Raw genomic sequence first — 16,504 nt, 5'->3', positions numbered from 1 at the left:
CACATTTTGCATGTCATGGTGTATATGGTGCACCAGCGGTTACAGTTACCTTAACGGTGCCTTTTGAAATGAAAATATAAACAGCTTTAGATGTGACTGGGACCGAGCCATTGAGACTGCCGACATCCTGCGCAAGGGCTGCCGGTGGTCAAAGGCCACCTATGTCTACATCCAGGCTTCCTGCCTGTATGCTAAGTACAGGGACGGCAACACTGAGTTCATGGAAGAGATTGTTAACCTCCTCAGGTAAGTCGTCGCCAAATCTGGGCTGAATATCACAAATAATCTTACTGAGAATGAAAACATTACCTCATAGAGGGTATTTGTGTGTTCTTGTGTTACATACCAGGTGCACGTGTTTTAGAACCTACGTAATTTTTAGAAATCACCTGTGGCAAATAACGCACTTCTAGTCCTTGAGGTGGATTTCTTGAAGGGGTGGACATGCACTAAAAATCGAAACGTATAATCAACAAATTAACAAATGTGTAATAGCTAACATTTAACTATTTAATTTATGGCCCATATTGCAACTTACGAATTGCAGCCAGTAAGTGTGCAAGGCATATGCACTAGGAAGGAATCCTGAGGATGGCACTGGTTTCAAGTCCTGCTCTGCCAGACCTCTGGTAAAAATGAACTGTTGTCCCACTTACCTTTTTAACAAAGTGCCATTTAATTGCAATATAATGCAATGAATTTCTTCAAACTAGTGTCAACCTGGTAATTTGTTCCGAGTGCATACGCCTTGGAAACTCACCGGCTACAATTTATAAATTGCAATATGTGTAATAAAGAAATTAAAGCAAAAACTTAATGCGTGTAATTTTGTTAATTAGTTGATTATGCATTTTGATATGTTGTGCAAGTAATCTCTGCTTCTTCAGGTAATCCAACTAAAGGACTAGAATTGTGCTATCTGTAACAAACAATTGTTTAAAATTCTGTGGTGCACGCACGCACACGCACACACACACACACACACACACACACACACACACACACACACACACACACACACACACACACACACACACACACACACACACACACACACACACACACACACACACACACACACACAACACCAGGCATGTGTACTATGCAGTTGTCTTTTCAGGCCCTTCATATTATCTTCTACTTTAGAGGACAGTCTGATAGCAGGACTGCAATTTGGGCGTGCAGTTGTGCACATCAGGGCAGAGTAAAATTAGAAAGTGGTTGACATATGACTTAGGGTGGAGACATTTAACGAGAATTGACATAGTTGACACCCATTACTTTGACCTTGGTTATTTAGACTCCTTGCTTTAATCTGAACGCACTGAAACAGTCGGTGAGATCATACACTGCCGTGGAAAGAAAACTAGTTTAAATTCGAATGCAAAAGCATGCAACTTTGGGTAATTTGAACCACACAGGCACCCCCTCATGCGTGCAGCAGTTATTAAAGCCTCAAAAATGCAACAAGTTCCACAGATGTTGCTACTGCTTTTGTATCTTTTGAGTGTTTTGTGAGTACCGAAGACTGTGTTGAGGTTTGCAGGCCGCTCGCTGATTTCGACACTGTGAGCAACGTGACAGTCCAATGCTGAGGTAGTGTTTAGACTTGTCGGTGCTTTCCACCACATGCTGGTTGAGCTGCACTTCAAGAGAAAGAAGCAGGTACATTACAGGCTACTTCAAGCCATTCAAAAATTTTAATTCATTTTGCTGCCATTTGTTCGTTTGACCTCCTGGATAATCGACCAAGTCTTGAGGTCTCGCAAGGGTTAAATTTATGGGAGTTGACTGCATTCAATGATAGCTGTCATCTGTACATCATCGAGCTTTCATTGTGGTTATTCTTTAGTGTAAAATGAAGCATTTGGAACACTGACATTGTTTGCTTTTTCTTTCCGCAGGCAAGTTCCTGGGCTCAAGCAGAAAATTGCTGGCAAATCCATTCCCATCGAGAAATTTGTAGTGAAAAAGTCTCAAAAGTTCTTCGACAATGGCCAGCGGCTCACTCTGCCTGTTGTGGTAAGTTAACGCTTAAGGAACGTTCTACGAAGCAGGTTATGCGCTAGAGGAAAATTAACATTAGTGTACATGTGTAAATGTTGCTGGCAAATAGCTGCCTATAACGACTGTTTGCTTATAACGAATATCGGATATAATGAAGGTGTATTTTTTGTATGTGCGACTTTGTTACAATGAGGTTTGCCTGTAATGACTTAGCGACATGTGCTGTCTAGCTGTCCACCACAATATCCTCCTCCATCCACATCCTGTGTTTCTTCTGCATTTATCACATGCTCTCTCCCCTAATTCTTCACTAAATTCTGGCATGAATCTGTGCACCACAATGTATAAAAGGCACAAAGTAAAAACGAAAAGCATGTAGAAAGGAAAGGTGCCCATCAGCACAATGCCAACATTATGCATTGCACATTATTCAAGTGTATTCCTTGCTCATCATCTGCAGCTGAAAAAAAAAAGGCGCAGTACACTTATTGCTGCGCATAAGTAGAAGCATAAAATTTTTTTCTTGCATTAAATTGCTTGATTCTGATGAAAATACCAGCATTTACATTCTGCGCCTATGCTTTGAAAAGCACTAAGTTATGATGGCATAGGCATTTCATTTCGTTCATCATACCTCAGATAATTTGGCTGAAGTAGGGACAAGCCAACTTTAACTTAGTGCTTTATATCTGGTGTTTTAGTTACAACTGCTAATTACATTCAGTGACAATTGTACTGCAGTGATCATATCAGGTAAAAAAGACGTTTTCAAGCAAACAAACGAGAGAGTTGTGTTTGCTTTTCAGGAAATCATGTACATGTGGAACAGCTTCCCCATGATTGGGCGCAATGAGAAGCTTCTGCTCCAGATCTTAGGACTCGTTGAAAATGCTCTGCCCGAGGTTTCCAGGGAAAAAGGTCAGGCCACAAAGCATAGCTCTTATGCATGCTAGTTGGAAGTGCTGAATGTGAGTTAGACGTTCATTCGCTGTACTTTGCAGAAATGGATGAAAGGTATGTCGACGACTACTGCCTCGCAATGCTGCTGAAGGGCGTTTGCATGCGTTATATGGGCCACCCGCTGCAATCTGAGGAATGCTTCCTGGAAGTTTTCAAATAGTAAGTATGACTTTTGGGGGCCTGTCAATCAGGTGCTTAATGCTCTAACCTGAATATAACGAACATGGATATAACGAATTATTTAATATAACGAAGAAACTCTAAAATATGCTCACTGACGTCAGTGTGCGACAAGCATATGCATGTAACAGATATCACATATAAAGGAGCTATTTTGCATAATGAGGAATGCAGTACAGTCTTATAACACCACTAACAGTTATATTATTGTAAGCTGTTATAACCGGTAATTTTTATAAATCATGACTATTGGTTATTGTAGTGGGTGTCAGCTACAGTGTCATATGTTGAAGGTGCTTAAAATGAACATTGATATACTGGTGCATGCCTATAGTAATTAGACTTTTAAAGTTCTTTGTCATTGCGTATGTGAATTTCACAATATTCAGTATACCACTAGCAAACTTCGCTGCACGACACAATGCTGCACGACAAATGGTGTCTTGTGACTCAATATATTCCATAAAATGGATGGTGCTCTGGTGCTCTGGATGGTGCTCTGAAATTTTTCATTGTACCGTCATTATATTTGCCTCGGATTTTCAGGTATGGTTTTCTTTGCCAAGAAGCGTCACAAACAGAAATTATAGACCATGTGCTTATATTCCTTATGCCTAACATAGTTATATATGTGGTGGGGTAGCTTTGCCTAGCATTACACACAACTTAATATTTTAGGACAAAGGCACAGCTAGTTAGGTATTTCTGAACTTGGCATTGAATGCTCATGTGATTACAGCAAGTGCCAAAGTTGTATATCATTTGGCCTATTTCCTTGGCATGAAGAGGACTGGCGCATAAAAATTTTCTTGATGAAGATTCAGCTGAACGACAGCCCTCATCCATGCTGGAATCTGCAAGTAGAATGGCTTCATGAATGGCAACACCACACCATCTGCCTCAACTGCGAGATCTTGTCGTGAGATGCACATGTGTACCAGATCTATGGACTTGTTCAAATGCAAGGTGCATCCGGGGGCTTTTTCTTAGGACTGGTCTCTGACGTGAATGGCCTACTGACCACAGCACGTGGGTTCAAGGGAATTCACGTTACAGGGCCCTAGTGAAGTTGCTTCATGATGATAGTTGTCTTCTGTTATGACCTTGAAAGGAAGCTTTAGCTCAAACCCAACTCCGATGCCGCCTAGTCAAATAAATGTAAAATGCAGAACCGTTTTTCTGAGATAAGCCCTTCACCCATTTTAATGAAATTTATTGCATCTGAGAAAGCTAAATTCTAGTGACTGCTGGAAGCATAATTTTGATTTAGGGCCTGAATATTTTTACAATTGCTGAAAATTTGTATATTTGAAAAAAAAAAAAAATAGAAGCAGGAAGTTTACAAATTCTAACTCTGCACCAAGAACAGATTATGCATTTATGTAAACTGCATCCATTAGAACATCTAAAGCAGACAAATTTCATATATCGATTTACAGGGCGCACCATAGATACTGTCGCAATGCCTATGCATAACATTTCTGTTGACAATAAAAGAAAGCGCAATAAATATTTGGAGGGCATTCACCCAATATGCATGCAATGCAACACAAAACATTTTATTCAATGTATCCTCTCCCGGCCTTGATCACGGCCTTTAAAAATTCTGGGCATGCTTCATTTGCAGCCTGTGTGGTATCGACAGGGGAATTTTTCTCCAAGCTTGCTCCAGCTATGATTTAAGGGCTAATGGGTGCAGACCTCCTTTTTAAGAATAGCTGGCACACAGAAGTCCATTGGGTTTGGGTCAGCGTAGTTTGCCACCCACTCTGCAGCCGAAATGAAGACAGGCAAAAGAGCATGACACCATTGATGTGGCGTTGGTTCGCTCTTGTTTTGCTGGGGCGCCGTCCTGCTGCAAGGCCCAAGACTACTTGTTAGAGTGTCAAAGTGAGACTGGGACCAGAGCAAGCGAACGAGGCTCTAGAACGTCTTTCAGGCATGTGTCAGTGTTGACATTTGCACCTTTTGTCACAAAAACAAGAGAGAACACATCCAGAGGTGGTTACCCAATCTCAAACCATAACAGTTCATGCCGCATAGGAGTTTTGAAAAGCTGTCTAAATGGCTGCATGCCTGACATTGGAGCAAGGACAGGACAGTTTCGAGTGTTGCGACAGGCCTCTACCACGAAAATGTCGTCATCTGTGAAGACAGTTGCCAAGAGTTCTCCATTTGTGGCCTGTGCCAACAGCAGCCAGCAGTTTTCTCATCTCCCCTTTCACTGCGATCTGTCAGTCCATGTCTTCTCTGTAACTTGTAGGGGAGCATCTTGAGGTTCCTTTCACGGCTCCTCTCGTCACCAACATATTCAGCTCCAAGGCCAGCCTTCTGATGCTTCTCAATGGCTGGTATTGGATTCTCTTTCTCGCAATTTTCTTAAGGTGAGAAGTGACCATGAGACAGGGTGGCCACTGCAGGTTAAATCCCTAAGACACGGACGGACTAAGGAAGGTACAGGGCAGACGAAGTGCTAACTACAACTAATTTATTTCAAAACAGAACATGCACTAATGTACAAGACACAGTATGGTATGTGCGCTTTCAGCACACACTATCCTCCAGGTAAGCAATTTATTTTTTGGAAAGCCAGAGGGAAAGTGTGCTCATACAATTGCCACCTGTGTTATCACCATGGCTTCGATAATTTCCCTAGTCCATTTTTCCTGGGCCCGGCCTACTTTTGAACATGCAGTTAAATTCGTCTTGCAAAGGTGATCGTTGCAGTGAATGGCAAGGTGACCATTGTTTTTTATTTGAACTTTTACTTGTGCTCTTTAATACCTCCATTAAGGGTCTGCCCTGTTTGACCAACACAACTTCTACCACAGGAGAGTAAGATCTGATAGATCGCAGCCTGTTTGCATTGGACATATTTATATTTGTTTTGTAGTGGATCCTGAGGGCTTCTTTTTTCAGGGATCTGTCATCATGCACAGGGGTGAAAGTTTCATGGGTGCCGAAAACAGCACTTTTACTCTGGCTCGTTGCGACAGCCGATGAATATAGGGCTTATGGTAGTTGTTTTGCCCTATATTCATCAACTGTTGCACAAACTGAAAAGGGTCGGGCAATGAGCTGGAGTAAAAGTGCTGTTTTCTGCGCCCGTGAAACTTTCACCCCTGGGCAAGACGACTAATCTCTGCAAAGAGATGTGGGCGAGAGAAAGTGGGCACGCATTTGATTCGAGGGTGTGTTAGGATAGGGCAAATAATAACAAATTAATCAGCAGGGTGTTTTTTCTGCTTCTTGTTTAATTCAAACTGTCACATAATTAGCAAATTTTGTCGGTCCCATCAGAGCCGAATCAACGAAAATCGACTATATTGTGTGGCATGCCCTGTGCCGACCTATACTTCACCAACTGGCTCAGACAGCTCAGGACTTTGTGATCACAAAGAAACACACCTACACATGCTGTGCTGCTATGATTTATCCTTATAGCACTGTCCTTCACTAGGACAGAAGTGGTGCCACTTTATTAAGTTAAAAGTGATTATTGTGTAGCAATCAAACAAGAAAGGTGGGCTTGCTGGCTACGACTATTGTGGAATGTCATTCTTTGGCACTGAATTCAGACGGTAAAAAACGATGTGCTCCGTATGGTGCAACACTAGAGTTTTACCAATCTGCTGCAGCAAGTGCTTTTTTTTTTCTCCAAACGGGCAGGTGCCTCAGCCGCCAACTGGGTGGAGCATGCAGTCATATAACCGTGTTAAAAAAAAGGGCAAAAATTTTTTTTTACTATAGTTGTGTGCAGTAATGATGGTCTGTGTTCCTTGTGGCGCAATTGCACTATTAGACCACGTTACTAAACCATTGTGTGGTTGGCATGACTGATATGCCTTCAACTCCCTACTTGCAGTCAGGACCAGATCCTGGAGGACACGTACCTGCTGCCTTTTGCTGCTGCTGAGCTGGGCTTCCTCTTTATGCAGCAGCAGCAGTATACTAAGGCCAAGGAATGGCTGGACCAGGCCAGGTAAAGAGCTGTCTCTTTTAGGTGGCATTTGCCTTCAATATTATTCAAATTCATTTTTTTTTGCTGAGGAAGCTTAGCAATTTTGTAATCTTGAAAGATATGTGCAGTACAAAAAAATTTCCAAGCAGGTAGAGGCCCGCGGAATGTATGGTTAATTTTCCCTTCATCCTTTATTCTTTGCCTCTATTCACGAATTTGGAGGGCCATAAACCTTTGTAAAACACTGTGTATGACATTTTTTTCTGGCACTTATCTTTATTTGAAGAAGCATGGTACAAAGAAAACTAACCAGCTTTTCCTTTTTCTGTCTTCTGTGTAGGAACAACTACCGTGACTACTTGCTCGAGTCTCTGGTGCATTTCCGGATTCACTCGGCACTCAAGTCGCTCCGCACCGGAGGCCACCTGTCGCCCCGATCTGACCCGACAACGCCATCGCCCACAAACTCCCCGTTTCCTTCGCCCTTGAACACGCCAACGCACGGCGTAATGGTCAACGGCTTTCCTTTCCTGAGCACCAGCCCGGGTATCACAAAGAAAGTGATGCACCCACCCATTCCGAACGCTGGCGAGGAAGGCATCGTGGGCGCCGACTGAGTCTCCGATCATTCCCGAGGGAGAAAGAACATCCCCAAGCACACGCGACTGCGCACCAAGATCCCGCATTTTTGGCCAGTCAAGAGCTTGTTGCAAAGGCACCTTTGTGTTTATCTTATTCTTTTATCAGCTTGATGGGCTCGTGCAAGATCCAGCTCAAAGGTTGAGCCTCGAGACAAAGGCAAAGAGTGTAATGGCGAACTGGTCGTCGCGGATACAAACTTGGGTCACCGCAATCATTCCGGCTCTGTGATCAGAGTGTTGGCACTCGTGTTATTCTTCTTCTGTCATTGTTCACACGTTACGCATACACTTGCGTGCCCCCCCCCCCCCTTCCTTTTCGTTCGCTGAGTGCTGCTATTGTGGGACAGCAGGCAATCTGTTGTGCCTGGCAAGCGTGCATACTTTTAGATTCGTGTTTTCATTTTTGTGTGATGGCCATTGCTTTTCACTGGCACCAAGAGCTAGCGCATGCAACTAGCTGCGAGAAGTGTAGAATGCATGCTCCCTGTAGTGTGGAAAAAAAAAAAAACAAGCAAAAGAAATGTCTTGAGGTAGTTGTGTTCAGTGGCCATTCTCTGTGAACAAATGCTCTCATGCTGTCTCGTCTTGGGACTAACATATATTAAAAGTGTCAGCTCAGCTAGGCTACTAGTACTGCTGGCTTTAGCCATACTGGTAATAGGCTGCAGACTGTTACACTAGCCAGCTGTTGATTCATGTATTATAACACTTATGTGGCACCTTAAAGCTTTGTTCTTGCAGTGTCGCTGAGCTCGTTGGCATCGTAATGTCAGACAAAACATTCAGTAAGGGTTAGTTTGGGCTCAAAGCTGTAGCGAACCAAAGTAGGAAATATAAGAGCAAAAAAATGAGCACCTTGCATTTTATTCTGGCACTAAAACATGTTACGTATCAAGGGTGTTTTTTCTTTCTTCCTGCGAGAAATACCTCAGTTTTGTGCATTATCACTTCCCTGTGCCCCAAGCAAACCCAGCTTTGTGTGTGCGTGTCAGAAACAATGCAGTTTGACAAATGTTCATTAGATCCTTCAAAGAAGGCTGTTGCTCTTGCAACTTAAGCACGCACAAATCAGAATGCACACAACACTACTTATGTTCTTCATTCACGCATACTGTCTCATGGTCCCTGTCAATGAGAGTAAAAAAAAAGTAATGTAGCTCATAGTTTTGCTTATCAACATTAAACCAAGGCCTAAGTGGATGTTTTTTTTCTTCTCACTATTGATGTGTAGCTTGCATCTTCATTATCTTCAGCTGCACTTGAAAATGTGGCTTCAATAAAACTAATTGTTTTTTATGTGCAGTTAACATAAAGCGTAGAAAAACTAAAATATCGGATGGCATGCACGATGCACAGATCAGCTTCTGGGGGGATCAAGCCAGGGCAAGCATTTTGCTAGACATTCTGCACAACAGCGCACTCTCAAGATTGTTCAAGGCTCTACTTTTTAAAAAAAAATTGGTTTTACATTAGCACCAGAGATGGGACATGTGACGTAGTGCTGTGCTTCTGTCGGAATCCACACACTCAAGGAAGTCACTCCACTTAAAATGTGTTTTCTTCGTCTTGCAGCTTCATTTTATCAGCGCTTGTACATTTGTGGGCAGATGTTAGCGGACCATAGATTCCTTGGACAGGCTGTATTAACTCGCACTTTAAGCTTGAAAAGTGGATTTCCAGAGTGCAGTGAGAAGGCTCAGCACGCAGACGTTGTATCGCACTGGTCAGTTTCAGACAGCAAAGATAGTCTTTCATCCAACCTGTGGTACGCAAACCTTTGTCTCTCACTGTACAGGAAAAAACCCACTTAATTTACTTTGGAGGGCACAAACCTTGCTGCCAAGGCAGTCAGAAGGTGTTTGTTCCCCCCCTACCCCCCATTTTGTGTACATTCTTGTGATACATTCCGTTGAATATAGATGAGATTTACTGTACGAAAAGAGAGATATATGTGTAGTTCAAGTTTGTCGGCCAGTCTTACAAGCATGCTTATATCTCTAGCCAATAAAACCAGAACTCTAAAGTGTGGTGTTTTTTATTTTGAATGTCATTTCACACAGTTTCATGAAAATGAGCATTAAAAAAGAGCACGAATATCTAAATTAATAATAGAATTCATCCAGCAATTATATTCCTCAACAAGTTATAACAAATACAACCACCTCAATAACTTCTTAACATTTGGGAATGCATACAATTCAGCACAATAGCAACAGAGTAACATCTTTCACATCATAGTTCGTCTGTCAGTACAGTAATCTCCCAAATGACGAAACATCGAAATCAATACTAGGATAGACACAAGCCGCAATCAGCACGAAACTGTCGTTCCGTTGGCACACACGAGCACACATGCTATCTCATCATAGTCGTATGTCTGTTTGAGGTAAGTGTCCGACAGCTTGATGCCCGAGATGCTCTGGAGCCCCGTCCGGAAAGGCACGGCCTCTAGCTTGATGCGAACAGTGGCTTGAGGCTCCAGCTTGCCGAGGCTCTGACCCGACATACCTTGCCAGAGCAGCCCTGAAGACGGCAAGTTTTCAAGCACAAGAACCAGGTCCATTGTCCTCTGACACGTGTTCATCACGGAGCAAGCAATCTCAAACGGCTCCTCCAAGTTTACAGTGCTCGGTGCTGACTCGATGGTGAGCTTGATGTCTTCATAGCCAGGGGCTATCCGTTCCAACTGCGACGTCTGCAGACGTCCCTTCTCGCCCATGGCCGACCGCCAGACGATGTCGAGCTTCCCAATGCTGGTGACACCGCTTCGGCGTCTTTCGGGCTGCGTAACCGGGTCGCTTGTTTCGGACGGCGACCGGGGTGAAAGGCTGAACAAGTACTGCCGCGTGTCATGCGGGTTCAAAAAATTCACGGGACCGAAGACGCTCTGACTGTCTCCGCACGTGTTGAGCTGGCACACGCTGAAGTATGGGGAGGGTTCAAGTGCCACTTTCTCTAGGCATATTGGCGAGGAGGTGATGTTCTGCAACTGCGCTTCGAGGTAGACCTCATCTGACTCTGCATTGTAAAACTTCGTCTTGACATCAAGTGGCTTGTAAACCTGGAACAACATTGCACTCTGGTTAAAACAGAGTTGCCTTAGAAAACTCACAAGCTTGAAAAAATTTTTTACAACGTTCTATAGTGCACCTGTGGATGAGTGAATGGGAAATGTTTCAAAAAGTTGCAAAAGTTCAGAGCATGGACCTTGGCAATAAAGTTGAAATTATAATCTCACCTAGAATGTTCTTCCACATTGTGTAGCAGTCGCCCATGGTTTTCCTGCATAGCCTCAAGCTATACATGCTTCAACGCAAGGTTACGATTTTGTATGAATTTTTTTCACCGTGTTTTGTCTTTTGTGAGATGCAATGCACATTCTTGCCTTCATAAATTACATTAAGAATGCATTGTGTAGTGTGGGTGCTTCATTTCGTGGTCTCTGGACAAATGGCATGTGGATGCAGTTTTCAACATTGCTGAACAAACGAGGTAAGTGAACTTTATTCATGGCTACAGTCTATGTTTACAGTTACTTTTAAGAGAGAAGAGGAAGCTCTTTGTTGAAAAAGCATGTCATCAATAAAGTGCCTTTGCACTACAACTGAGGACAGCATTCTTAGTGCATGTTTTCGAGGGAGCTGCACAGCATTAAATAGGGCTGTATCTTCAATGACTCTATAAGAGACATCACTTTCAGTGAGTGTCCAACAGATATGACAAAGGGCAGAAGGGCCATCATTCCCATGAGATGTTGCATAATATCAAAGGTTTCTCCAAATGTGATTTAGAATATAGGTCTGGTGCAACAAACTATGAATGGAACAGACCCAAAGAAACCATGCTCCACACTAAAATGACGCACAGCTAACTAGACCTTACATTTATTCGGTGTATGCCGTAATTTGCTATGGACATGCTTATATCTATTCTTACAAAGCTACTGTTGAATGGTTTCCTTCTGCCACGCGGTAGTTAATTGTACAATCTTGGGCTATGAACAGTTCGCAAGTTCAGCTTTACGGTCACTGATCTTTCTGAATATTGAATTCATCACAGAACATCAGAGCCAAGCATTACAGTTGCTTTGTCATATCCAACTTGCTGCAACAGTGTGTTTCACTCGCATTTACACACTGTGACAAAGAACTCGGCCGCAACAGTATGGTATGTAGTAGCACAAACTTGCAGTGGCATTGCTGACTGCCAACTTTTCCGACCCTGAACTCGCAGCATTTACATATCTTCGCCCGCGCTTGTGTTGAGTAGTAGATGACACAGTCAAGCATGTGCGCGCTCTTTTGCGTTGCTGTAACGAAAACAATCCTGAGTTTCATGCTACTGGTTTCGTTATGGAACGTACAATACTTTAAAGAGAACTTCGTAGTATCGAATAATTCGATGTTCCAATAATCGCTGCGAAATGTATCGCCCGGTGGCACACGTGGCACTGACGCACATAACAATGGTAGGAACAGTCGCAACATTTCTGACCTGGAACTTGAAGAACTTGCGGAAGTGCAGTTTATCCCCTGCCTGCGTCGAGTAGTTGACGGTGCAGACAAGAATGTGCGTGTTGATGTCCTTCACCTCGTGATGGATCACCTCGTCGATACTGCAGTTGGGCGCCAGTTCGGCGACCGCGTCGGCACCATCGGCGCGGCCGGTCAGCAACACCTTCTGCGAGTCTGTCTGCAGCTCGGCCCTTACCGACACGTCGCGCACGGTGGTCTGGCTATCGTTGTGGACGCTCATGTAGCAGGAAAAAGTCTCGCCGAGGTAGATGTTGCCAAAGCTCTGGGGAAGCATGAGGAAGCTGCCCGCGCCGAACAGCTCGAGACCCAACGGGGCGCCGAGGTCTTGCTTGAGCTCTTGCATCCACATGCTGCCCGGGATGTCCCGCGAGTCGCACACGACTGGCAACGTCGTGAAGAGAGAAGGCCGCGTCAGACGCATCACCTTTAGCGCAAGCAACTGGTCCCTGTGGTCCATGATCGCGGCGCTCGTCTACGAACATGCACGCGAGACTGATCGAACAGATCGACGCGGAATTTGATCGCTGTCCGCAGCCGGGGCGCCGACGAGCATTACCAACAACACGCCGCCAGCTCGCACACGCCCACCGCCATGTTGTATGTTGTTGCGACAGTGGCGACTTTCAGCGACAGAGCGTCAACACACAAAATCTTGATTTCTGAAAACAATCTTCTCATAAATAATGAGTATCCCATAAAGTGCATAAAGTACACACACAAATTAAATAAGTAACGAATAATGGATTAGCACCACGTGACTATAGTCACATGACCGGGTTTTGGCGTTCGCGCAGATTCGCGCGTAAAAGCGACCGAGCAGGCGGCAAGCTCAGGCATGTAAGAAAGCGCGCGTGCGAAGTGTGCGGAAAAAGTGTGATTTTGCCATCTTACTAAACTGTGGCAGTCGAGTTTGGATTCATCATGAGTGCCGTAGCATCGTCGTTCTACGGTCCATCCACGCGGATTTCAGTGAGTGCTCGTATTTTTCTTTCTTTGATGCAGTGCCTTTTTTAATGGCGTTTCTCGTGGCCACCGCGCTACCTCTTGCTTCATGTAACAGGCGAGGCTCACCCTCAAGCGTTTGCTGAAGGCGGTGGTAGAAGAGTCCGCGACAAGAGGAGGAGGAGGAGAGCAGGTGCGTGGAGCGCTGTGGTGTAACTTCTTGCAATTGTGTCTGGCATCGAAGCGTTTGCACGGCGCCTAAACTAAAACGATGTTCGCGTTGGAACGAAACGTACAGCGTCGTCAAAACTATTTCTTCATGTACGCTTGGCGAACAAATGACGCAAGTGTTCTCAAATTTACCGAAATATAGATTTATTGCATTAACTTGTTCGAATGGATTTGAAGTGATTATAATAAACCACTAAATATGTCATGCTCCAGGGATGCAGCTGTCCGGCTAAGCATCTAGCTTGTTCATTCTCGTTTTTCACAAATATCTGGAGTGTTGTGGCGTATTCTGTTACAGGTGCAGGATTCCTGTTGCCTTGCGCACAAATTGATAGTAACTAGCAGTACAGAGTGGCGCTTAAGGGAATACCACTCTTGCATCTATGACATGGGTTGCCAAGTCATGTGAAGGGGTACATTAAAGTCTAGCTGCTTAGTGCAGCCATTGACTTGAGGCTGCCGAGTCTCTCTCTTCTTTTTAATGGTGCAGCATCACTGCAAAAGGTGTGAAATTCTGAATAGTTGTAGATTAAACAGGCACATATTGTACTCAAATGTGGTATTTAAAGTGAACCAAGTCGTTGTGGCGTGCTACCGCTGTCTAGAACTTCAGCTTGAAGAAGGCTAAGCTAGAAGAATCTTTTTTTCTTGTCTGTGCAACATTCAATGCATCCAGAAGTGAACTAGCAAGCATAGGGAACATTGATTTGTTTGCTGCTTGGTTTGCGGTACATATATTTGTGAGTTGTTTCTGAATGGCTTTCTTGAAGCTCGGTGGCTGCCTTGTTTGTTTCGTACAGGATGACAAGGAGCGCTCTGCCAAGAGAAAGAAGCGCCCTGCAGACGAAAATGAGGCTGTACAGGAACAAAAAGTTGAGAAGGTAGCTTTCGTTGGCGTTTTGAACATCTCTGTATTCATTGACATTTGCACTTGTAGTCTATGCACTGCAATATACGTAAGGCATAGTTTTGCGCTTTTCAGTATTGTGTCTTACACGTAGTGAACATAATGTGATCTTCAGTTCAAATCTTTGTTCTGATTGGAGCGAAATGCAATAAGTATCTTGTACCATGATTTGGGTGTATGTTAAAGGACCCCATTAGGCCAAACTTATTCTGTTGCTGCTGTGCTGCCTTCATGGAGCACTCTATGTTTAGCAGTTGTAAAATATTGGTCAAGTTAGAGCTAGCACTCCTTCTGCCTTGTCAAAAGCAGATTTTTAATCTTTGTGATTTTGAAATCGGTAAGCTGTTATGTCAGTTGTGTGAGTCATTGGCCCGTGGACATGCGTGTGACGCATGGTTGTCTAAAAGGCATAAACAGCCTGGAATGGGTGAAAGCTTGTTCATTGCATCGAGCACCGTCGGAGGTGGCAGCCAAACTGTCCCCGTGGAGGGAAGTTGGGGTCTTGGTTCCCTGCGGAAAACGAGGTCAACCGCTGGGGAGCACGTTGCTTGGAGCTCGTCTGGAGAAAGTGTCAGTACTGTGTCATGGGTGAGACAGGCCAGAGCGGAGCAGTTTTGATGTACGTTTTGAGGATGTTGCCTAACAGGACACTGTGTAAGCGCATGCACAATGGACAGCAAAATGTGCCACAAATAAGTTCGTATAAACCCTTTTCGTGGAGCAGTTTGTTCTACACGAACAAGACTGCGCTTTGGGCACCATGTCACACATTGCCTCAGCCAAAGCGCATGAGTATGAAACCATTACCGCCTCTGCCCTGCTACTGTGTGATCAACTGTCGGAAATGCAACTGAGTGTTTGATGGCGCACTGTGCTCCATTCGTGCTGCAAGATGTGGAATGGTAGAGGGGAGACATATGCAGTGTCGTCTGCAAAAATAGTGACTGGCATATTAAGGATTGGAATGAATCTGTGTGACCAAGTCCACGGACAGCTGCTACGTAAGGACTGCCTGTGTTGCTGGCCCTTAGCAATCCACAGTTTTTCTCGAGGATGAAAAAATTCACTCGTCCGCCAGCATTGTATCGTTAACATCCAAAGAAAGTACTTCACCCCTCGAACGTCGCCAAGAGTGAGTGGCACTCATTACAGTGACAAAGGAAGTAGTGCCACTTCCTGGCATAATAGTTTCTCTCACTATACACAGGACCACCCCAGCTCGCATGCAAACTTATGCCCACTACATATCATATTGACCGCAAATAAAGATGGGAACAGCAGAAAAGAACACAAAAACGGCATGGGCGGTAACTTTCAACTGGTTTATTCATGGCAACCCGTGGCAACATATAGACAAATAGAACATGCACAGAACGCAGCAACAAGAACACTCATCCACTCATCAAGCTAGCGGGGCAACCAATTTCTTTTTTTACCAATTATAAAAAAAATTATTTTTAACCAATTATCAAAAAAATCTATCTCATATTGAAACAACCCAATATAAGTATCACTAACACAGTCTTGGCCTTTCCTTTTTATGTGATATGCCTGCATCAGTTCGCATGAAGTCTGGTCCTGGCTTCTCCCCTGAATCTTATGCCCACTATATTGCCAACATATCAAGAATTAATGAATGGGCACACACTTGAACTAACGCGCCAAAGCATGGGTGACGGCAACTACACATAAACGTCCGAAGCTGAACGTTTTCTTGACGGTCCGCAAGAGCAAGCGAATGACTAGCGATAATGCATCTTTGCTAAAAGCTGTTACAAAGTACAGAACATTTAGACTCCAAGCATTGTGCGCAGCAAGATCAAATCTATCGCAACTGAGCACATCTGCAAGCGACTAAGCAGAAAATAAACTATCAGATAGTGACCGCACCATGGCATATTATGGAGCGAAAAACATGAGAAACCACTGCTTCAAAATTCATAAGCTGAAAGTTTGGCCAGGTGAAAATACAGCCCTGCTTTAGTACAAGCACAGTGTATGCTGCTCGTGCTGTTTGAACAGGGCGTATAAGCACCTAAAGCGCTTGCATATCTTCTGAGCCTGTGGCCAAAGCTTCATGTCGTCGAAATCAGCCAAAACAGGCTTGCTGAGCTGCATCGGGGTGTCATGCACATTCATA

General features: G+C 44.1%; 3 protein-coding genes across 4 annotated transcripts in view; 2 read left to right on the top strand and 1 right to left on the bottom strand.

Moving 5' to 3' along the window:
• Positions 1-8,260, top strand: part of LOC142560464 (tetratricopeptide repeat protein 39B-like) — a 71,842-nt gene extending 63,582 nt beyond the window's left edge. The window contains exons 13-18 of the mRNA XM_075672596.1: positions 85-246; positions 1,905-2,022; positions 2,814-2,925; positions 3,009-3,126; positions 7,013-7,129; positions 7,449-8,260. Coding sequence (XP_075528711.1) covers positions 85-246; positions 1,905-2,022; positions 2,814-2,925; positions 3,009-3,126; positions 7,013-7,129; positions 7,449-7,725 — 904 coding nt within the window. The 3' untranslated portion in view covers positions 7,726-8,260. The remainder of the gene's footprint in view (positions 1-84; positions 247-1,904; positions 2,023-2,813; positions 2,926-3,008; positions 3,127-7,012; positions 7,130-7,448) is intronic.
• Positions 8,261-9,768: 1,508 nt separating this feature from the next.
• On the bottom strand, positions 9,769-12,907 carry LOC142560466 (trafficking protein particle complex subunit 13). Its single transcript, XM_075672599.1, has 2 exons — positions 12,244-12,907; positions 9,769-10,810 (listed from the first exon to the last, which is right to left on the bottom strand). The coding sequence occupies exons 1-2, from the start codon at positions 12,739-12,741 to the stop codon at positions 10,061-10,063; spliced, it is 1,248 nt and encodes a 415-aa protein (XP_075528714.1). The 5' UTR covers positions 12,742-12,907; the 3' UTR covers positions 9,769-10,060.
• A 162-nt stretch (positions 12,908-13,069) lies between these two features.
• Positions 13,070-16,504, top strand: part of LOC142560465 (WD repeat-containing protein 76-like) — a 37,395-nt gene continuing 33,960 nt past the window's right edge. For both annotated transcript variants that reach the window (XM_075672598.1, XM_075672597.1), the window contains exons 1-3: positions 13,070-13,253; positions 13,345-13,419; positions 14,258-14,338. In XM_075672598.1, the coding sequence (XP_075528713.1) occupies positions 13,206-13,253; positions 13,345-13,419; positions 14,258-14,338 (204 nt within the window). In that variant the 5' untranslated portion in view covers positions 13,070-13,205. The remainder of the gene's footprint in view (positions 13,254-13,344; positions 13,420-14,257; positions 14,339-16,504) is intronic.

This window comes from Dermacentor variabilis, chromosome 10 (assembly GCF_050947875.1).
Source record: "Dermacentor variabilis isolate Ectoservices chromosome 10, ASM5094787v1, whole genome shotgun sequence".
In the NCBI taxonomy this organism is placed as follows: Eukaryota; Metazoa; Arthropoda; class Arachnida; order Ixodida; family Ixodidae; genus Dermacentor; species Dermacentor variabilis.
The sequence above is the reverse complement of the archived record's forward strand: the minus strand, read 5'-3'. Positions and strand labels throughout refer to the sequence as shown.